Source organism: Phyllostomus discolor, chromosome 13 (assembly GCF_004126475.2).
Source record: "Phyllostomus discolor isolate MPI-MPIP mPhyDis1 chromosome 13, mPhyDis1.pri.v3, whole genome shotgun sequence".
In the NCBI taxonomy this organism is placed as follows: domain Eukaryota; kingdom Metazoa; phylum Chordata; class Mammalia; order Chiroptera; family Phyllostomidae; genus Phyllostomus; species Phyllostomus discolor.
This window is the reverse complement of record NC_040915.2, coordinates 35,849,141-35,872,005: the sequence shown is the minus strand read 5'-3', so window position 1 is coordinate 35,872,005 and position 22,865 is coordinate 35,849,141. Positions and strand designations below refer to the sequence as shown.

General features: G+C 45.8%; 1 protein-coding gene across 1 annotated transcript in view; it reads left to right on the top strand.

The window, feature by feature from the left end:
- Nucleotides 1-2,019: 2,019 nt before the first annotated feature.
- Nucleotides 2,020-22,865, top strand: part of UBTD2 (ubiquitin domain containing 2) — a 35,292-nt gene continuing 14,446 nt past the window's right edge. Inside the window, exons 1-2 of the mRNA XM_028528394.2 lie at nucleotides 2,020-2,180; nucleotides 22,492-22,728. Of these exons, the coding sequence (XP_028384195.1) occupies nucleotides 2,111-2,180; nucleotides 22,492-22,728 (307 nt within the window). The 5' untranslated portion in view covers nucleotides 2,020-2,110. The remainder of the gene's footprint in view (nucleotides 2,181-22,491; nucleotides 22,729-22,865) is intronic.

The window sequence follows — 22,865 nt, the reverse complement described above, 5'->3', positions numbered from 1 at the left end:
GGTGCTCATCAGAAAGCACTCATCACTTGGGTGCCTACCATCTGTTTAATAGACATCACAAAGTCTTGGTTTCAGCAATTTCTAGAGTGAAATTCAGGACAAAGCAATCCCTTGAAAGATGTGCAGCATGCAGCTCTCCTTCAGAGAAGTGCTGTCTTGTCTGCCTACGTGAATACTCAGCTGAGAATGATAAAGCTGAAGGCTCGGTGACATGGTGCCTGAATGTCAGCGCCACCTGTGCCGGCTCAGAGAAGACGCCCATATATAGGCTCTTGAACGTTCACTACTACCCTCAAATTTAATACATTTACCACTGCAGACTTCTATCTCACAAGACATTTCCGTGCCTCAAGTATAGGGTTTTGTGGGTTGAGCCCTCAGTTTTATCTGATTTGGAATACAAGGACCAAAATCTTTCTGCATTTTGGACTATTTCCACCCCCCACCCCCCCATATGAAATAATCCCATGTCAAAGGGTGTGAATATTTTTAAAGGCTCTTGAACCTCATCGCCAAATTGCTTTGCAAAAAGATTGAACCAATTCACACCCCCACCAGCAGTGGATGAAAATATATTTAAATGCAAATTCCAAACTGCAGAGAGGCTCCTTCTTGGATATTTCACTTACATTTCTTTAATGCTAAGCAAAAACTGACCCAGGATGTTAAAAAAAAAGTCTGATATAAAAATGGAACAGATAGTTAGAACAGCTCTTAGGTAGAAATAAGCTCTAGAAAGGCCCAAGCAGGACGATAAAAATTGTAAGGCATCCTCCCAAGAAGCACAATTCTGACGGGACCATTAACAATTTGGCTTCGATGGGGATAGCAGCTGCCAAGAACGTCGGGTGTGGTCAATGTACCAAATTCCAGTTTAGAAACAACAGAGCATTTTATTTACTTATACTCCACTATACGTCACGGTCTAAAGACAGTTTAAGATACCTAAGGCAGGAGAAGTAGCATCGTGTCTGAGTAACCAACCTCATGAAAACGAGCAAACCCACGCCCCTTGAACTACTGGCAGGTCTTATCTCTTCCTACACAGATGGTTCGCCTCTGTAATCTGAGTTCAGTCTGCAGCCACAAGTGACCCCCCCTACTTCTAATAATGGGGCACAGTGATTTTAGGGGGCATGAAGGTGGGGCAGGCAAGGGGAAGCCTAGACGGGGCTCTGCACAGGGCAAAAGGTGCGGGGACCTCCACTTTCAGCCGGGATCCCCTTCTGCCAGTTACCGGGGGAGCCGCCCGGTCCCCGCCGGCGTGTCTTCCGAGACTTCCATGCCCCGCTCCCACCAGAAAAAGCTGACTCCGGAGGGGGAGCCAGAGACTCGATCGTGCCCCTTTCCACTTTCTCACTTTTGTTTTTCCTTTCTGCCCCCTCTCCCTTCTCCCCTTGCCTTTCTTCTTTGCGTCTTCCCTTCTCCCTCCTCCACGTCTCCTTCTCCTGCCTCTTCCCCTTGACCGACCCCGGCCCCCCTTTGCCTCCCCTTGGGTTGGGAGCTCCCCTCTATCCCCCCTCCCCGCCTTTCTTCCCTCTCTGCTTCCTCTGCTCGCGCCCCGCTCTCAGCCAATCGGCGCGCGGCGCCCCGCGGCCCCGCCCCCCGGCGGTTCCGGGCGGGCCGGACCGAGCCCAGGCCAAGGGTGCGGAGGGCGGCGCCGCGGGCTTGGGGGCGGATGGGGCGCCGCGGGCGGGCGGCGCGAGCGCGGGGATCGCCGGGACGCGGGCGTCCGGGGCTGTGAAGGGGCCAGGCGGGCGCTGCGGCCCGCCCGGGATGGGCCAGCCCGGGCCCGGCGGGGCTGAGCCGGAGGGGCGAGCGGCGCGCGGGTCCGGCCTGCGGGGCGGGCGGCCCGGGGGCTGAGGTAGAAGTGGGCGCGGAGGAAGGGGCCGAGCCAAGGCGGTGGGTGGAGCGGCGAGGGGGGCGGAGGCTGGGCCGCGGCGGGCGAGCGGAGCGGAGCGGAGCGGCGCGGCGCGCCTGTCCGGAGCTCGGCGGCGGCGGCGGCGGCGGCGGCGGCGGCGGCGGCGGCGCCGGAGGAGGCTGAGCGAGCAGCGGCGGCGGCGGGCCCGGACGAGAGCCGGAGGTGGCGGGCGCGGCGCCGGGGGCCCCCATGGGCGGGTGTGTGGGCGCCCAGCACGACTCCTCGGGCAGCCTCAACGAGAACTCGGAGGGCACCGGAGGTAGGTGAGCGCCAGGGGGCAGCCTCGGCCCCCCCATTGTTCCCGGCCAGGCCCGGCCACCTGTCCCGGCCCCCCGCGGGCCCGCGGGGAGCGCGGCCGGGGCCCCCCGCGCCCCTTTGTCATCCCCTCCTCCACGTCACGCCCCGCGCCCCGTTTCCGGCCGCCCCGCAGGCCGTGGGGTCGCCCCCTTCTCTCCCCGGCCCCCGAGGAAAAGTCCTCCGTGCGCGGGGGATGCAGCCCCTCGGCCTGGCCACCGCATCCCCTCGGCCCGGGAAACTCGGGCGAGAAACTGCCTCTCTGGCCACCTCCCTCCCTTCCCAGCCCGTTTAATTATTCAGGAGCAGGATGGCGGCGCTGGGGCTGCAGAAAAGCGAACCGATGGGGGGTTGGGGAGGGGAGCCGAATGCATTCCCTCCGGTGGGCCCCGCCACATTCTCCGCACCCTTCCTTGTTCCGCGGAGTTGGCTGGGCTCAGCTTTCCTGAGTTTCAGATGACAGCTGCCCTGGTTGGTTCCAGTTTGGCCATTTAAACCTGCAAGTTTTGGAGCTCGGTCGGGGAAGTCTCCAGTGGCCACAGGCATTATTTTCACGAGGGGTGGGGAATCGGGCTGCCCGAGTAAAACGTGGCTTCCCGCTGCAGCACGGGGGTGTCGGGCCCGCTGGCCTTCGGGGTGGGCTGGTCACATTCCTCTCGGTCTTACGTAAAGGAAAATGTGTAGGATAAAAGTTCAAATACAACGGGAGAGCCCGACTTCCCGGCAGGATCGGTACGTTAAAAGTTTTCGAACAACGGAGCGCACTTCTGGATCGTACAGGAGATAGTTTGCCGAGGAAAGGTATTTTAATTCAATCGGTTTTGGAGGACAGCAGTATAACGATAAACGTGATCCGGCCTTTCCTTAAACGACCTTTTACCGAGTTCATCCCGTAGCTGGTGTGCGGGTCAGAATGTTGCAGTTCAGGCAGCAGCAGCTTCTGGGAACAGCGAACGTGACGTGCGGGATGGGATGTGTTGCAAACTTACTTGGGATGTCTCAAGCCGCGGGGCTTATTTACAAATTCCTAAGCTAAATTGTTTGGAGATGAAAGAGTTTACAAGTTTTCCTTATGCTAAAAGTTGTTGCTTGCCCTATCACTCGAGCTCCGTCTTGCAGCTCCTCACTTTTGGTGGCTGGATTTCCTGAGTTACATGAGTGTTAGCCCGGCCACTTCATTAAAATCTGTGGGTGTCCCGTGTGACCAAACCCCGGGCACGTAGCTGGAAGCTCCATGGAACGTTTCTTGAAAAAAATCGTCCATCAAAACCACTACTTGATAGTAGTGCTTGTCAAGTCATAGCATTCTGCCTTAGTGGCGTATTAACAGTGAGATCCTCAGTGACAACAAAGCAGGAAGATAAAAAGAACATGATTTATTTATTTCTTAAGACATTTTACTTATTTATTTTTAGAGAGAGGGGACTGGAGGGAGAAATGGAGAGAAACACCAAGACACTGGTCAGGGCTAAAAAGGGTGTGATTTCAAACAGCCTTGGGTTAAGGTCAAATTGGGGGTCACAGTGATTCTTACTGCTGTGGAGGTGATCATTAAAGGTACCCTAATATATTCGTGCTTGTGTTTAGTTTACATTGTTTCACACGCAAGTTAAAATTCCCATACACATGTTTTCTTCTTGGTAATGAACTTGAGCCAATTTATTTAAGCCTTTTGGTAGTGTGGCTTAGGACCAGCCAGGCATTTTAGTGGGGGCTTTTAAAAGCATGAACTCTTCACTTTTGGTAATTTGTTACCAGTGACATCTAGCCAGATAGCTGTAGTATCGGTTTCTTTGAGAACTGCGTCCTCTGGACCTTGCGCTGTGCTATACCTTTCCAAGTTAAAGTTTAGAAAAAACCATAAACTCCTTTATTTTCTTCTGGAGAGAAGGCATGGCCCTGATGTCACTGTGTGGGATAAAAGGGTTGTTTCTGAAGTGTAATTATGGAAGCCTTTATCCTCCATTACTGTCATGATCGTGAAGAGTTAATTGTGGTTTAAAGGAATTAGCTCAGGTGAGTGTTTCAGGCCAACACGCTACATAGTTCTTGCTTATTACAACAGGGTTCTGTTGGGCAGGGCGACTGTTTTTGCTGAGGGCGTTACCGCAGGTCCTTTGCCTTTCAGACGTACAGCCGTGGTTAGTAGTTGTGATCTGGACATTGGGTTCTGAACATTTACCAACGTGGAGTAAAGAACAGTCTTCTCTGTCTTCATGACATATTTAAGATTTTCATGACAGATGTAATTACATTCACGTGATGTGTCATGCAAACACCACCACGGAACAGCAAATACGTGTATGTGTATTGAGAAAAACTTCCTTCCTTACTAGGTGGATTACTTGTGTGAAGGAATTTGGGAGATCTTTGCAAAAGCCTGCAGATGCGGAAATGACTGAATTCACATAAGGTTCGCGTTATCTGGGATCATCCGTAGTGTCTTCCTCTGGCATACCTCGCCTGGAATTCAGTTTCTGGGTTCAGCTACTTGGACTATCTTTCAATGCCTAATTTTAATCAAGACAAGTATATTACAGTAGTTCTCTTGCAGCTTTCATGCTTCTAGCATTTTCTGTTTTGACAGTTCTAGATAGCATAGGTCTGTCCGGCTTTTGCCCGTACTGGGGTGGCGCTTTGATGCTGGGGTTGTCCCCTCCTGACGAGGTTTTAGCCCGGGGCATTTGCTGAGGAATTACATCTCAGGATTCTTTAAAATAAGAAATATGTGGAGAAAAAGAATAAACTGAAATTAATTGAAGACAGCCAGCTAGCTTCTTATTTTGTTTTCTTTACCGACCATAGTGACGTGCAAAGGTTTTCGCTTTCTGGGCGGGTCGCTGATGTCCACACGTTGTGAGGTTCTAAGAGGACTGACCCTGGTGGTCGCCGGTTTCCAGGTTTACGGGAGGATAACTTGGGATACTGGTGATTCATTTCTTAATTTCAGAATGTCTTTTTTAAAAAATTATTTTTATTTCAGAATGTCTTGAGAATACCATGAAGTTCTTTTGACTATCCATTTATAAGCAGCCTTGCAGACACCTACTTGATGAGTAACAGTGGGTTTTTTTTGAATAATAATAGCTACCATTAATCCAGTATTTATTGTGTAACAGGTACTGGGCTAAGTGATTACCTTCTCTCATTTAGTCTTCAGCAGTTCTGGGAGGTGGGTAATGTCTCTGTTTTACAGATGGTGGGAGCCAGGAGGGATTAGATAACTTTTTTAGTAAGGCATTATTGGATAAATGGCAGAACCTCAACTCAGGGCTATGACAAAGAATGCTAGTTTCTGCCCGGGCTGGTGTGGCTCAGTGGATTGAGCGCCTGCTTGTGAACTGAAAGGTTGCTGGTTCGAGTCCTGGTCAGGGCACATGCCTGGGTTGCCTGCCAGGTCCCCAGTAGGGGCATGTGAGAGACCACCATTTGCTGTCTCTCTCTCTTTCTCCCTCCCGTCCCCTCTCTCTAAAAATAAAACAAATAACATCTTTAAAAAAGAAAAAATGCTAGTTTTTCCCCCAGTTTCATTTTTTTTTTAAAAAAATTGTAGTAAAATACAAAATTTGCTATATTCAAACCCTTATCAGAAATATGATTTGCAGATAGTTTCTCTCATTTTGTAGGGGTTTTTTTTCCCACTTCCTTGATGGTGTCTCGCACAAGTTTTTAATTTTAATGAAGTCCAATTTAGTTTTCCTTTTGTTACCTTGTGCTTCTGGCTTCAATTTTAAATACATATGTATACATTTAATTCTTCTCCGATGGAGAAAGAACAAATCTATAACCAGTTATTCACAACTCTTAAGTACCATTTGCCATCCTAACTGTGACTAAAAAGTTGTTTTAAGTTTATTTCCTCTGTCTGATCTGGTAAAAAGGTTGATGAGCAGTGAAATGGGATTTAAAATGTTGACAGAAGTAACTTATAAACCCACTTCAACTTCTTCTTAATCAAGAGATGATTGTTGTATTTTCTAGGGAAGCATTTTACAATCAACAAGCATTGAATACCCACAGTATGCCTAGTGAATTGGTTGCTGTTGTTCCAAAAAAAGAAATCATGGTCCTATTTCTTCTGTCAAAATTGATTTTAAGGAAGGCATAATAGAATATGTACACATAAAACAACTATAAAACACTGTATAGACGTATAAAAACACCAGGGGATAAACTGTGGAAGTGCTGAAGGTAAAGAAGAAAACAGCAGGACCTCAGTTCTCAAAGGTGTGATGTGTGGCCCGTCACCCAAGCGGCAGCATTAGTACCATCACCTGGGAGCGTGTTAGAAATGCAGAGTGTCAGGCCCCAGTCCTGGCCTACCAGGTCGGAATCTGCATTTTAACAAGATTCTCAGGTGATTTTCATACGCATTAAAGTTTGAGAAGCACTATTATAGGATTGCTTACGGTGGGAAGAGATTAGAGCTGGGAACCCATTGAGGGGAAAAGTGGCATCAGTTGGTTTATTGAATGTAGAAATATAGAGAAAAAAGAAAAAAACCCCACATTTTTGCACCCGGATGACCAGGAATATGGAGGAGGCTTGGCAGGTCTCGGGGAATAAGAGCAATCTGGGGAAGCCGTAGTTCAACGTTCAGTAAGTTAAGGATTGGCTGACAGAAGCAGTTTTAAGTTGCAGCGTTATTTAGGATGGTGCAGGGGTTCAGATCGGGTAGAACTCGGAGGTGTTCGATTTTGGGGTCGCCTGCGGGAGGCCTACTGGAGGTACAGAAGTGAATGACTGCTAGAAATAAGGGAAAAGGAAGGAAAGTAGCAAGAATTTAGTCATGACGGTTTCATAACAGGTGGAGAAATGAGAACTCACTTCTCCGGGCCTGGCTGTACAGTAGGTGCTGAGTGGACTGAATTTTGTTGGATTATTGGGAAGCATAGGAAAATAGGTCTGACTGAAATTGATAGATCTGATTGTATTTGAAAAGACTCTTCTTATAATTTCAGAAAATAATTCGATTTGTTAACTGATATCATTCTAATATGGTACTTGCAGAAATTCCAGCTGTATCCCAATACAGGGTAGACTTGCTGGGCATGCGACCCCACCATACCCCAGCAGCCCTTGGGAACTGAGGTTGGTGTGCTTTAGAGAAACACATTCTGTGAGACATGAGTCACTTTCTTCCAGAGTATCTCGCGTATCTCTTCCTTATGTATTTTCAGTGTCCCGTATATTACTTCTACACCTCATCTGACTCAGTTGTTTGTTGGATTTTCTTATGCATTGATGCTTAGATCTGTGCCCGTGATGAAAAATAAAGCAGATTTGAGCAGGAGGAGGGCTGAAGACTCAGTCTCCTTTCATCCCTAAGTGTGACAGGGGGAGTCCGAATCTTCCGTGTTTTCTGGTCTCCATGGGAGGGAAGCATACAATCCCGTACCAGTTGGAGAGAGACCTCCTGTGAAACAGGAGGCGTTTGCTTGGTGGGAAGGGAAGCAGAGGGCAGCTGATTCTGCCAGGAGGAGCAGGGTTGTGGGGAGAGGACCAGAAGGAAATGGGGAGCGAGCAGGTGTAGGTTGGGGGATACGGTGATACTCTGGGTGGGTAGGTGCGGTAGGTATGGGAACTGAAGTTAGGTGGGAAAGCTTGAGTTGGAAAACCCTGGGATATGTGGGAAGCCGAATCCTCTTTGGAAAGAGATTGAAGCACTTGAATTTACGATAGAAAATGACATGGAATGTTGCCCTGCCTGATGAGCTACCTTCCATTGGGCTAGTCCCGCCTGTTTTGAATTTTCTACAAAAAAAATTGGTATTCTTTTATTTTCTATAAAGTGTAATATATTTCTATATAAATATTTATATGTTTTCATTCTGTTTTATATTTTCAACATAAAATGTTGATTTTTTTTCCAGTTAAAAATTATCTTGGAATTTATTTTGGAAAGGCATTCTTAAAGAAGATTCTCCTTATGTGTGTGTATATATATTTTTAAGATTTTGTTTATTTATTTTTAGAGAGATGGGGAAGAGAGGGAGTGAAACATCAATCAATGTATGGTTGCCTCTAGCACATCCCATACTGGGGATATTGCCTGCAGCCCGGGCATGTGCCCTGACTGGGAATCAAACTGGCGATGCTTTGGTTCTCAGGCCTGCGCTCAGTCCACTGAGCTACACCAGCCAGGGCTTCTTATGTATATTAAATGTGCTGTTTTTTCCCCTCTGGTTTTATTTAGGAATTAGTAGCTAGTGCTATATACTGTGGACAGAAACTTGAAGCCATTAGAAATGTAAGGAGCCTATATTCCTCTGATTTTTGATAGCCTGTAACGCTTCTCTAAAATGTGATTTGCTTAGAGCAAATGCAAAGCTTTGGCAGCACCTGGTGAGTGATACTATACTCAGTGAGTTTTCTAATGAGGCTGATTATTGAGTGTTAATCACTAGTAATCAGGAACTTTTGCCTTTATGGTCTTATTGATTAGTTGTCTCTCCTGTGGCTTGTGACCGAAGCACAGTCTTCTCTTGTTGCAAGAAAGCAGTGGGTTGATTTGGGTAAGCAACATGATCATATTCATAGGGCATGATGATCCATTTGCTGCTTTAGTGATTCTCTCCTTTTTCCTTACTGCAGACCACCTGCATGGTTTATCTTCATCGGGTAGACCACTGCACCGGATTCCCCTGCCGCCCCCCACCATCCCTGCCCAGCTTTCTGCTTCTGCTTACCGGGCAGTCCTAGGCTACCAGCAAGCTCCTCGTGGTTCACTCTCTGGCAGTGCAGGGGCCGTAGGTCGAGACCTCACTGACGTGCCTGCACTTAGGGATGCCCGTGTGTTGGCCGAGAGCCGTCCGCATGTATTCGTCTTGCATCAGCTGTCTGACGTGCCGTCAGCAAGAATCGAATTTGTTTCTGAATATATTCCTTCCATATACTGAGCTGGGAGGTTCAATATTGCTGAGTATACACTGGGCATTGTAATGCCTTATTTTTGCGTGTTTGCAATAGAACTTTCAGAAGTTTCCATTGTAGCTATTTTCAGTCATGGAATTTCTTTTGAAATTAGATGTCTAAGAAAACGTATGTGTGAAAAGCATTAAAATGAGTTTTATTTGTATGTGGTCTTAATGATGTATATTTGCTGAAGACTTGAGTGAGTGAGGACTTGGTAACTTTTGGGCTTCTCTGAGGAAGTTCTTACCCTCCCAGGAAACTCCCCAGATAATTTTTTTGCTTTTAAGATAATTGGCTTGTAGGTAGGTAGGAGCAGGTCAGACTGCTTCTGTGCGGTAGTTGAGGCAGGTTCCAGAGGGTGCTGTGTGACGGGAGTATCCAAGTGGCGAAGTAACAGGTACTCCAGGTCACGTAAGTTACGAGTCTAAGTCATAGTAAACTCTCTTTCAGCTTAGGTCAAACACTTTGTTTTTTAGGTGAATTAAGATGATTCTTTTGAAACTTTTAAAAATAGCCAGCCTCCCTTATTTCTGATGGCTGCTCTGTGAAATCTGACAGTTTGTGGTTTAATGGAGGAATCATATATTTAAATAATTAGGAAATGTTTTAAGTCTTTGCAGCAACGCAGAAGGTAGCATGGAAGTTCAAGGAGTGGCGGGGGCCGGGCCAGGAACCTTCACCGAAGGACAGGCGGTGTAAGAAGGTACCCTTGAGAGAGGAGGAGGGGAAGAGAAGGCAGAAGGGCGTCTGTGTGCAGAGGAAATGACTTGTATAGAAAGATGAAAAAACATGGCACTTTGGGGAACTGGCAAGTAGCTTGTGGAGCGCATAGGTGAAATGCGAAGTTACTAAAGTGCATTGTCAGATTTTGGGAGGCGTAGTTACTGTAATCAGTAGCCCGAGTTCTGAGACACTAGTAGAGGTGATACTGGTTAAGCGCTTTAACAACTTTTTTTTTTCTTTTTGTGCATCTAACAAACTAATTCCCATTCACTGCTGCATACTGAGGTGACGTTACACAAGTTTCTGATGCACTAGGTTGTCTTAGCCTTTAACAGATCTTTGTTCTGCAGTTTTCATGGATTGTTGCACGTAAAACAAAAATTGTGTTCAGCTTTTTAACATGCACATGCATGTGTTCGTTCCAGATCATTCTTTGTCTCTTGGGTACTGGTTTTCTGGCACATGACAGGAGTCTGGGCTAAGGTTCGCAGGCCTGCCTGAGTTTCAGTCTCTGTTGAGAAGAGGCCAGCATTAGCTATGGTTCTCTGGGCCCAGTGTTTTCCGTTGTTGAAAAAGAGAGTGAATTAGATCTTCTCTATCAAGGTTATGTCACATTCTTTTTCTGACATTTTTAAATGATACTTTTCAAGTATATCTTGAGATGTCGAAAGTCTAGCTAGCACCACAAACACTTGAACACCCATCACCCAGGTTAAACAAAACACAAGCACGTACGCACACGTGTATCGTGCCCGTGCTGAGGTGTTTGGAAGTGAGCACGACATCACGCCACTTCACGCTCACCTCTTAAAATGAGCTCCCGTCCATAACAGCTGAATACTTTGTTACTCCTAAGAAGATGAAATTTATTTCCTAAGGTCTAGTCCACAATCGGAATGCCCCACTCATCCCAAAAGTGTTTTATAGCTGTTTTTTTCAAACTAGGTTCTAACCAGCATTTACACATTGCATCTGTTTGTCTCTTTAATCTTATACAGCCTAGTATAGCTCCTCCTCCTTTTCTTCCCTGTGGCTTTGGCATGCCTCCCCCCCCCCCCCCCGCGGCTTTTTGGAGAGTCTAGAAGGGTGTACCACACTCTGGATTTATCTGACTGTTTCTCTGTGGGGTCATTTAGCATATTCTAGCCTCTGTATTTCCTTTAAACTGGAAATCCAGTAGATCCTATTGTAACAGAATATGATTTTTCATTTCCAGACTGTAGTGGTTCAAAATCCAAACTTTTCTCAGTTCTTTTCTGCTAACTTTCGATGCCGAGATAACCTTTCGTTACCAAACAAGTCTGAGACTTTTTGTCATTTTCCCACCCAGAAAGAATCCTGTCATCCTCTAAACTTCCACAGGGCTCTTCTTAGAGTACTTACGCCCCTTCTCCCACTTTTTCCTAACTGTCGGATGACACTTAAACTCTTTTACTAAGGATAATTGACAAATGTAGTTGTGTGCACTTAAAGTGTACAGCATGGTGATTTGAGCATGGCTTTTCAGTCATTTAAGGTTTACGAATATATATGTAATTAAATCTGTGAAAGGAATCGTGATTGTGATACACTTTTTATTATAATTTTTGGTTTTTAAAAAATCTTCACACTTTCTCGATTCTTTTGAGATGGCTTCTTTGACTTTAAGGAAGGCTGATACTGATATTGCCATATTACAGAGTAGGAAACTGAGGCATAGAGAAGTTTTGATCTGAGTAATGAATGAAAAGAGTAGCCCAAACTATAAGCTCTGTCTTCTGTTTTCTAATTGGGTGTTCTCTCCACACATGGAGAAGAGTTTGAGGTGACTTTTCTTTCCTTGTAGCAGGAGTGTGCATGCGAGTTTCCGTTCATGGCAGTAAACACAGTTGAGTTCAAGTAATGGAGTGTGGTTTAAAAAATATTTTTAATTAATTTAATTTATTCATTTATTAATTTATTTATAGAGAGAGGGGAAAGAAGGGAGAAAGAGAGAGAAACATCGATGTGTGAGAGATACATCAATTGGCCCGCAACCCAGGCATGTACCCTGACCGGGAATTGAACCAGTGACCCTTTGGTTTGCAGGCTGGCACTCAATCCACTGAGCCACACCAGCCAGGGCTGGAGTGTGGTTCTTTAAGGACTCTTTGTGTTCACACTCCAAAGTGGAGGTGGCAGCAGTAAAAAATAAGGTGGTGATTGTCTTTGATCTTAGCAAATTATTACATTGCATTTCTCCAGATAGAAATTTTGAATCGAGATCTTAGTAATCTAACTGGAGCAAATGGAAAAAAGTAACAATCTTGCTGGTCTTCTTTTGTGTCTCTTCACGCAGTTGTCTTCTTCCCCATCATTACCTTTGCCGCCCCTCGCAGGCTGGATGTTTCCAGCTTCAAGCTCAGTTTCTTCAAGCTTGACTTGAGTTTAGCAGTTGAAATGAACTGTGTGGGGAAACTAGTTTTACTGAGGTCCTTAAGGTACAAGAAAAGAAAGCTTTGTCTAATTTGGAGAAAGTGTTTAATAAGGCTTTTCTAAGCCTGTGCTTATAAACCACCCTTAGCGAGTATTAGAAAAATGGATCTGCCTCGGATCATAAAGTGATGACTGTCCCGAGGGACGACTTGAAGGAGATTACGTGGAGGTCCTCTCTAATTGGTGCAGGCAGCAGCAAGGGAGGGTGGGGTTGGGACCCAGAAGTGGGGGAGGAGGAGAGCTGTCTGTGCTGGATACCAGCACACGGGCCTTTGGACCCGCCTTCTGTTCGACACCGGGTTAAAGGGGCGGAACTGTCCACCTCTGGCTTGGCTCACTCAGAGCGGGGCGGGGCTGGGGAACCTAGGTGGTCCCGTAGTGTGGTTTTATTTAATAGCTTGTGCTGTTTCTGTCAGTCACCAATAAGTTTCTGCCTTGGACTTCAGTTACCCTGGAAAAAAATTATTTTACCTTGACGGCGATTAAAAGCTTCTCGGGCCTTTGATCGTGGTTGTATTGCCAGCAGTTAATGTGGAGGGCCTATTGACAAGCCCGTCTGTGAACTTGGCTCTGCCACTTGGGGTCTGCGACGGCTGCGCCGTGTCACAGATCACCCCTCTCCCCCTGAACGACTCAGGGCGGTTTCTGTGCCCTTTCTGTTCTCACGAGTCCGAAGGGGAAAAGCGAGATACGCCGCTGCACGTAACCCGCAGGGCGTGGCGCAGAGGAACCCGAGAAACAGGAAAATGATATCCAGTGCCCTTGGAACGAACACCGAATTCTTAAAGCGCTTAAGCTGCGACAAGATCTCCGAGAATGCGGAGAATTGCTTACGTTACTGAGGGAAATGTCATGCTCTCGGAAGCAAGGACACTGCGCATCGGTGGACCGCGGGGCGGGAAGGGGGTTCCTGCGCACGTTTGTTTTCTGCACCGGATGTGCGGGCCGGAAGTCGCGATGGAGCTGCATCGAGCAAGCGGCTGACAAGGAAAACTCTTTTTCTATAATAGATGATTCTTAAGCATTTTAATAAGGGAATAGTAAGTAGGGACAGAACTTATATTTCCATGTGAAAGGTAGGTTTTTATTTTATTTATTTATTTTTTAAATTTTCCAGGTGACAGTAATAAGATTATATAGGTTTCAGGTGTGCACTTCTGTGATCCATGATCTGTATACTGTGTCGTGTGCCCACCAGCCAAAACCAGGTCGTCTCCCGTCACCATATGTTGGGCCCCCTTTACCCTTTACCACCCCCACTTCCTTCCCTCCGGTAACCACCGAACTGTTGTCTGTGTCTGTGAGTTCCAGTGTTACGCCCCACACACGAGTGAGACCATATGGTTCTAAGCTTTTTCTGACTGACCGATTTCACGTAGCGTAACGTCCTCAGGGTGCATCCATGTTTTTGCAAATGGCAGTTACTCCATCTTTCCTTACGGCCGAGTAGTATTCCACTGGTATACACAATATACACACTGTATACACATGTATACAGCATATACACAAGTATATGCACATGATGGGCATATAATATATTCATTATTAATGTATACTGTCTTGTTTTATATGAAAACTTATTTGGGATTAAACCTTATATTTATGTTCATTTTAAATTTTTAAAAAAACAAAAAAATTTAAAAAGTCAAAAAGCATGTGTGAGAAAATGTAAGTCACATTTATTCTACCACCTAACATACATATTTTGGCATGCGCCGTTCAGACTGAGGGTGTGAGGCTGTGTGTAGGAGAGAGAGAGGGCAAAACGGGTCGGTCTGTCCAGTGAGGCGCGGAGCGCTCTCTGAGGTCGTCCCAGCCGCGCCCCCGGGGCGTCCGGCTTTACTGATGTTCTCTCCTTGGGGTGGGTGTAACGGGGGTGTCATTGTCAGCGTTTCGGTTCTGGCGGGGCGGTCAGTATCTTTCTAAAGTTGACCCGGCTGTCTTAAAAGTTAGGACTTCCTCGAGTCGCCGCAGTGATGCGAGAGGTGCACATTCCGGGGCTCAGTCGGTGTCCCCCGGAGTGAGGGGAGCCCCGAGGTATCCCCAGCCCGCTCTCCACCCCCTTGTGCGGCGTTCTGCAGGAAGTCGGTGTTCCCCGCTGGTGGCGTTTCCTTCCCAACAGTGTGAACAGTGGGGCTGAGCAGCCTACAGGGCAGGCTCGGGATTTGGGGGTGATGAGAGCCAAAGATGAAGTTTCCAGGGATTAAGTGACGTCCAAGATAGTTCGGTTTTCCCGGGAGTCTAACCGGAGGGCAGTACAGCTTCCAGCAGTTCTTCTGTTGTGATATTTGCGTCAAATATGCGGCTCTTTATAACTTGGTAGGGAGATGGAGAATCTGATGTTGGAGTCCTGATTCTGCGCTATGGATTTTGTGTCAAAATCTTGGACAAGCCAAAGTATCATTGTGTTCTATGGTTCTGTTCAGCCTGCTCTGATTCTTATCTGTTCTTAAAAGCAAGAGGGTTTTGACTGCACTTAGAAGCCCATTCAAGGGGAAGGACTTGGTAAATGAACACAATTTCAAGTAAAGTGTGTTTACCTACATTTTTACCAGGCTCTTAACAAACCTTAGAATTTCTAAAGTAATGAAGACTTTTCACATTGAAAAGGGAGACCATTTTGAATAAAGAAACCGATGGACTGCTAATGCCTTTCTTCAGAAACACTTAGTACTCCTCTGGCAGTGGGATCGGGACTGGCACCAGCGTGCTTTTGGTAATTGGTGTGTGCTGGGAAACTGTGTGTTGTTTGGGCTCTTAGGGTCAGTGCCAACGTGGTTTGCCGCCCTCAGCGCTGGTTCAGACTTTTGAACCGCCCTCACGGAGCCCCAGCCCTTCCCGATGGATCGATCATGTAGCTGCACTTTGGGAGGGGCGGTGAAGTGTGGGACCATGTTGGAAATTTGTTCTAGTAACTCTTAAAGCCATGAGGCAGTGTAGTCCTAGTGGCTCGGGGTGGGAACCTTGGAGTCCGTCAGTCTGGGTTTGAACCCCGGCTGTACCGTCTAGCTGTATGATTTTTGCAAGATTTTTTCTTTTTTCTTTTACCAGACATTTAGGTATTGTTTTTTATGTGCCAGGCACTGATCTGATTGTTTGTAGCAGTCCTGTGAAATAGATATTATTATTATTATCATCTCCCTAGTGCTCTTCCCCAGCTTGGTACTCCACCTTTCTGAGTTAGTTTCCTCAGTTCAGGATGGAGTTACTGGATTCCGTGGGACAGTGTGTAGATAGCACTCTGCACAGTAGCTGGACCACAGTGAGCATTCTCTGTTGATTATTGTTCTTATTTTTTCTGAGAACAGCAGCATTTTGAGGGAGCCACTGCCGTTTACGCACGACGTGACGGCCAGAGTGGTAGGGTCACTCCCAAGGGCTTCGGAACGCTCACAGGAATATTCCTGAAGAACTCTGAATTTATCAAGGAAAGCCGCAAAGGGTCTGATTCTGTCCAGACCCAAACAGCACCCTTGTGGGGCCCTGGATCTTTGGGGCCAAGTGGGATCTGGGTTCATAGCATCATTGCTCTCCCAAACCCAAATCCATGTGCAAGGGATTATCAGAGGGTCATGGGTCTTTTTTAAAAAAAATTTAATTTAATTTTATGACATCTATTATCTAGTCTTATTTATCCAGTTGCCCCAAAATGTCTTCTGTAACTTTTTTCTGTGCGAGGTTCCGAAGCTCATGCTCTGTCTCACCAGGTATAATAATAGAAGAGCCGTTCTCAGCTGAGGGCAGTTGTGCATTCCAAGGAACATCTGGCAGTTTCTGAAGGTGTCTAAACGTTTTCCTTTATCCTTTGTGTTTTCTGTAGACAAGAAGGTTTACAGGTTCAAGTAGATTCAAGTTAGCTATTTTAGATAACGAATACTCGACGTTTGTTTTGTGGACTTCGTATTGCAGCCACACCAGGAGGCTAAGTTTGGTCCATTGGTTAACCGGTGTGAGATATTTACACTGGAATTTCTTCTTGGTAGTTAACAGTATGTGGGGTTATCATGATGCGGTCATCTGTCTGGTGATGATCCTACCCGAGTTTACAGGTTTGTAAAAGACTCTCTTAAATGTGTCATTCTTTTTTTTTTTAATTACTGGCCTTCTCTCATCTCCCCCTTTTAGTAATGGTAGAGATTCATGAATTTTTCTTTCTTCAGGATATTAAAATCAATTTCAGTCATTTTTAATGCTCCAAAATCGATGCACTTGTTGTCTCCTTCAAACTGTCCCTTGAGCCTCTGAAGTGATCTCATTAGTCTTTTTAAAAAACAATATAGCAAAAAGTATGTTTATTGTCCTGACCGGGGATCAGAGGTCGTTACCTTTGGCTTTGCAGGAGGACGCCCGACCGACTGGGCCACACTGGTCAGGGCAGGTCCTTCTCGCCCGTAGCTCTGAATTCCTTCTGATATTTCCGGCTCAGAGGTAACCTGTTTCCCCCCCTTTTTATTTTATATTTGTTTTTTTCCTCATTCAAAATCTTGCTTCCTATTGATATTAATATAGTTCCCTATTTGCTTTATCCTACAGTAACATTCTGAATGATAACAACTGGCATTCTGCATGAATTCTTAGTATTTTAACCTGCTGAGTTTCGGAAGTCCTTGCAGTTTTTTGCTTTAGAATTTATCCCACTAAAGGTGTATATAAGTCAGAGTATCATTTTAAAAATTAACTTGAAATAATTTTCTTTGTATGGTTGTGTTAACACGATACACGGTTAGATTCATTTATTTCTGTGTTCAGTTTTAGGATTTGCTTATTTGTTTATCTCCTTACTTTTTATTCATTTTCAGAGAGAAGGGGAGTGAGGAAGAAAGAGGGAGAGAAACATTGATGTGTGAGGGAAACACCAATTGGTTGCCCCTTGCACGTCTCTAACCAGCGACCTGGCCCGCAACCCAGGCACATGCCCTGACTGAGAACCGAACCGGCGACCTTTCGGTTCAAAGGCTGGCACTCAGTCCACTGAGTGACATCATCCAGGGCCCTTTTTTGGTTTGCTTTTGTTTTGAATATGTAAAACATTTCCAACTTTTCAAAAGTCAGATTTATATGAAAAGCTATCCTCAGAAATCTTCTACCCCATATTTCATTAGGTTCTGTTTTTTTCTTCCAGTGTATGTGCTTTTTTAAAATAGATAACCAAATATATACACACACTCACATATATACACACACATACAGTTAACCCTTGAACAATATGTGTTTGAATTGTGCAGGTCTGCTTATACATAGATTTTTTTCCCCCAGTAAACACTGGAAATGTATTTTCTCCCTTGATTTTCTTTTTTTTTTTAAGATTTTATTTATTTATTTTTACAGAGGGAAGGGGGGGGGGACCCTCCATCAATAGTTTATGTTACTGAAAAGGCTCCTGGTCAATAGTAGGCTACTTAATAGTTATGTTTTGGGGGAGGGGTCAAAGGTCATGTGTGGATTTTTGACTGCATGGAGGTTGGCACCCCCACCCCCATGTTGTTCACATGTCAACTGCCAGCACGTGGAGCCTCGGTTCTTGAACTTACATCATTCCAGAAAACTGTTCGAGAAGCAGTTTTTTTGAAATGCATGTATATATAGTGCATTCCAAATTTACATGAGAATAAAATATTTTACGAGAATCCTTTTAGGCTAGCACAGTCTGTTAGGGAATGATTCTGTGGGATCTATTCTTAACTCTTAAGAGTGTCGGGGAAATTTTCCTTTCATTTTCATGGTCTTGAGAGTCGTCCTCTACTGCAGGAGCATTCTCTCTCCCCTAGTCCTTGCTGCCTTCAGGTCTTCAGAAGCCTTTGCGACAACGTTTTGTCCTTTGATGGCCATCTCTTCCAGTATTCCTTCCCCCCCTGTGGGCTGTCGTGTCAGGGACGCCTGTGCTGTCAGTTTCCTGCTGGTTAAAGCCATCATCCCTCGAGTCGTATTTTGGTATTTACCTTATCTATGCATCACAGCCTCTTGTTCCTTCATTTGAAGAGTCCAGTTATTAAAACAGGTTTTCAAAGAGGGGCCAAAAGCAGGAAAATGACTACAAACAGATTTCACTTTGGAAATCATTGTTTTTAATCAATAAAATGTCAAAATTTGTTTTTTCAAAATGCATTCCAAATTGTGCAGTAAAAATATTGAAGATTATGTTTCTGTTTAGATCTGAGAAGCAAGCCTTTCTTGATTTTTTTCCATGTTAGTGCCATTTACTTGTCGTAGAGTGGGGAGGAGTGTCAGAAGGTGGTAAGGAAAGATAAGGAGTAGATGAATGTGGTCAAGGGGCTTTTGAGAAGATGAGATTTTGGTCAGGTTTTGAAGTTAACGTGGCTTGGAAGGAAAAGCACTGTATTTTGCCGTGTATATTGTGCACTTTTTTGCCCACAAGTTTTAGGGAAAAAGAAGGATGTGAATCAGACATGGGTGTAGTGATTACATACATGCCTGTAATAACGAGCACAATAATCCCATGTATAATGTGCACAGAAACGTGGGTGCGAGGTACGCACGCGAGCACATTGTACCCAGCAAAATCTGGTGTTCTCTGAAGTAACTTAGATTACTCTCTAAAAATTAGATTTCTTTCATTTTCTTCCTTATATATTAAAGCATAGAAACTAAGTATAAGGTTGCTTGCCTGCAATTTAAAGATTTGGAAACATATTTGGTGAATAAAAGCTGTTTCCTGCCTTTAAATTCATTGTCAGAGCTCAGTGCTTAGTCCCAGATATTTGAATGATACTGAGCATCTCCTTTAGTATCAGGAGTCGGATGTGTGAAACAGATACATCTGAAAGTTTCAGAGCGTAAAATACAATCTAATTGAGTATGCCGATTTTACATCTGTTTCTGCATCATCGGAAATGCTTGACTTGGTGCAGACTTAGCTACTTAGCTCCTGGTTATCTCCTGGGCTGATGTCCGTATCCAGTTGTCTTCAGAAATGCAGATTTTATTTCTGAGTGAAATGAAATGCATGATATCAGCTAAATCAAAATGCAATATTTGGGCCCTGGCTGGCATAGCTCAGTGGGTTGAGCGTGGGCTGCGAACCAAAGCATTGCAGGTTCGATTCCTTGTCAGGGCACATGCCTGGGTTGCAGGCCACAGCCCCCAGCAACTACACATTTGATGTTTCTCTCTCTCTTTCTCCCTCCCTTCCCTCTCTAAAAATAAATAAATAAAATCTTAAGAAAAATGCAAGATTTGGTGAGCAAATTCTTAGAATATGTAGGCTGATAAATGCAAAGGAAGTGCATAATTATAAACAATTCTTTTTAAGATTAGGAAGGTTTACTTAAATATTTACTTACAGTTTTATTCTATACCAATCACTGTTCTATGTAGTTTACAAATACTAACTTATTAAATCCTCCTAACAACCCTAAATATTTATGTTTTCATGGGAGCATAAGTTTAAAGTCTTTTGCTAAATGTTTCTTTTTATTTCCTCAGTTCATTTAGCAAAGGTAAGTTAGGCAATAAACTACATTTAATTTCTTTAACATGAAGCTTTTAACCTCATATTTTGCAGTGAAAATTCCGCAATTGCTCAGTGGTTTCTCTAAAATAGTATTTTATGCCCCAGAGTTTTAAGTATTTTAATAATGAACATTTGATAGATATTCTGTATTACATCCTCATATGTTTGTGACATAGGGAAAAATAAAGAGGATCCAGACAGATAAAACCAAGCTTACTTCATGCCACAAACTTTTATTTTTATCTTATTTACTTTTTTAAAAAGATTTTATTTATTTATTTTTAGAGAGGGGGGATGGAGGGAAAAAGAGAGGGAGAGAAACATCACACTGTCTGGTTCCCTCTCGTGTGCCCCCCACTGGGGACCTGGCCTGCGACCCAGGCATGTGCCCTGACTGGGAATTGAACCGGTGACCTGCCAGGTCACAGTCTGGCACGCGGTCCGCTGAGCCACACCAGCCAGGTGTGGCTGTCTTATTTACTTTTTGCACAAAGTATTTGCTTTGGAACCTTTGGCAGCACGTGGATACGGAAATGGATGTGGAATGATGATGATCCTCGTGCAGCATAGTGCATGGCCTGTCCGTTCTGTGGGACTTTGCTCTCGTGCTTCTGGCAGACCCAGGGGTGTGGATAAAGCTGCCTCATGTTTGTACAGAAGATACACGCTTTTATTGCGAAGTATTTTCTGCGTTTACTGTGAGGTGGTTTTCCTGTCGGGCTCTTCTGTTTGAGGGTCTCTTCCAGTTTGTTTTGTTCAAGGGCCGAGGTTGTGCAGGTTTTGCCGCTGGTTTTGCCTTTGCCTGTGATTCTCACACTGACAGATTATACCGAGTCTGTCTCTCCAAACCATTTAGACCAGGTGAGGCTAGACAGTTCTCCGGAACCACTCAGGTGGACCTGAAACTTCATTAAAATAGGTGCCTGCCCATCGTGTCCCATCTTCCACGCCCTGTTCAGTAAACTCATGCTTAGTACGTTCCTTAACTTATTTTTGACTCACGTAAAGGTTAATGTAGCAGAAAATAAAATTTACCTTTCATTTCACGTTGTCGGTAGAATCAGTAGGGGGTGGATTGTGATTATCTCTCACGTTCAGAACGCCTTTTGGAGAATAATGCTTTACCTCCATTTATCTGTATTTGGAAAACAGTGAGAAGTCATTAGTAGATGGTGTTTCTCACATTTGAATTATACCTGCTACTAAATAGTTGTCCTACTCTGGTATCCATTCCCTTTCAGAACTCAACTGGTTTCCATTTCACTAGCACAAGTTACAGGGCCAAAAAGTATTGAGTGTTCTGCGAGAAAAGCAGCTGGCAGTGGCGTGGTGTGCCGCTCTGGAGGGGAGGGGCGCGATCCGGCGCGCGCTGCCTGGAGGCCAAGTGGGCAGACCGGGGGAAGAGAGCGAGGTTTATTCCAGGTATTGAACCAGCATTAGTTCTGGCCCTGTCCTCTGGGAACGCAGTCCGGTAGAGGAAGCAGAGATTGCCCGGGGGCTGGAGTCATCTTGTTTTGTTTCTGTAATGAAGAGCCCACATTTCATTTGGCCCCCCCTGGGTCAGTGAGGGAGGAGTTAATCTCATGGATCCTTTGGAACCACTTTGTGAGTAATTTCTTTTAAATTAGTGTTCTTCCTACAATTAAATATAGAACATTGGATTCTGACACACACCCTCTCCTTCCCACCCGCTCTGTCGTTTACGTCCTACCCACTCTTACCAGACGTCATCGAGCTTGGTCGGCTTTTTACCTGTCCTTTCGTCCATCCATCAGACTATTTCCTGTCCGCGGCACTGCAGAGGGCAGGAATGGTTCTGCGTGTTGGTGTGAGCTCAGTGACCCTGCCCCCTCCAGGTGAGGATCCGAGGGCAGAGAGGCTGCGTCGGTCTTGTTTTAGCACTTCTGCGGTGCCACATTCTCTAAGGAGCCGAGCTGCCACTTAGGGTGAAACAGGAGTGGGTTTATACCCTCTTTTTTTTTTACCCCCCTCTTGGGCTGAAGCTAAAGTAGGGTGTTGTGGTTCTTCTGCTGCCGCGGTGGGGCGCTTCTCCCTTGGCCAAGTCGCAAGGGTCACCTGTTTCACTCCTAGCCCCTCCAAAGAGGGAAGCATTGATCCTGCCCCCTTTCTGCATTAGCTCTTGTGTGAGTCTCAGAGGAGGGTGTCCCTGGTTCCTTGACTAAAATCCCGAGTGGGACGCTGGAGGGGGCATTCCTGGGACCGGGTTTCCTCGCGGAGCCGGTAGTGTTCAGCCGCTCTTCTCGGGACACCACGGAGTAGCTCCCGTCTGCGGGCTTTCTCGGTGGTTCTGCTTGCTGGCTTCCCACACCGGGCGTCCTGACGTGTAAGCCGCTGTTGCCATCTGGTTTTTCCCAGCATCTTCCTTCGCAAAGTCTCTCTTTGATGGCGCCCTTTGATTCTTTTTAAATCCCGTCTTTATTGTCTGGTGAAACACGTAATACTACTTTTCCGGGTAATTTTTAAAACCACGTGGAGAAGGCATGCCGAGTGGAAAAGGCCTGCTCACTTGTCCCTGGAAGGGCTGGGGTGAGCCGCCACTGTCTTCATTCGTGGTCCCACACTGTGGCCTCCAGCTCTAATGGTGACGAAAGAGTCAAAGAGGAAGGACCAGATGCACCTTTCGCACCTTTTACACCTCATACACCTTTTATAAATGTTGGTTTTGATGTCGGCCTCTCATTTTTCTTCTCAGTCGCTTTAGGGCGCAACCAGCCTCTGAAAAAGGAGAAGCCCAAATGGAAAAGCGACTACCCCATGACGGACGGGCAGCTGCGCAGCAAGAGGGACGAGTTCTGGGACACCGCGCCGGCCTTTGAGGGCCGCAAGGAGATCTGGGACGCCCTGAAGGCTGCGGCGCATGCGTTTGAGAGCAATGACCACGAACTGGCACAGGCCATCATTGACGGGGCCAGCATAACCTTACCGCACGGTAGGTGGTCCGCGGGGCGCGGCGCACGCAGCCGGCGCACGCCTGTTGCAGGAGGCCAGACGGGAAGGGTGCGTCTCTCAGCTCGGGGTGGGCTTGCTTGATGTGCCAGTACTTTTGTTTCTTCTTTCGTTTTATTT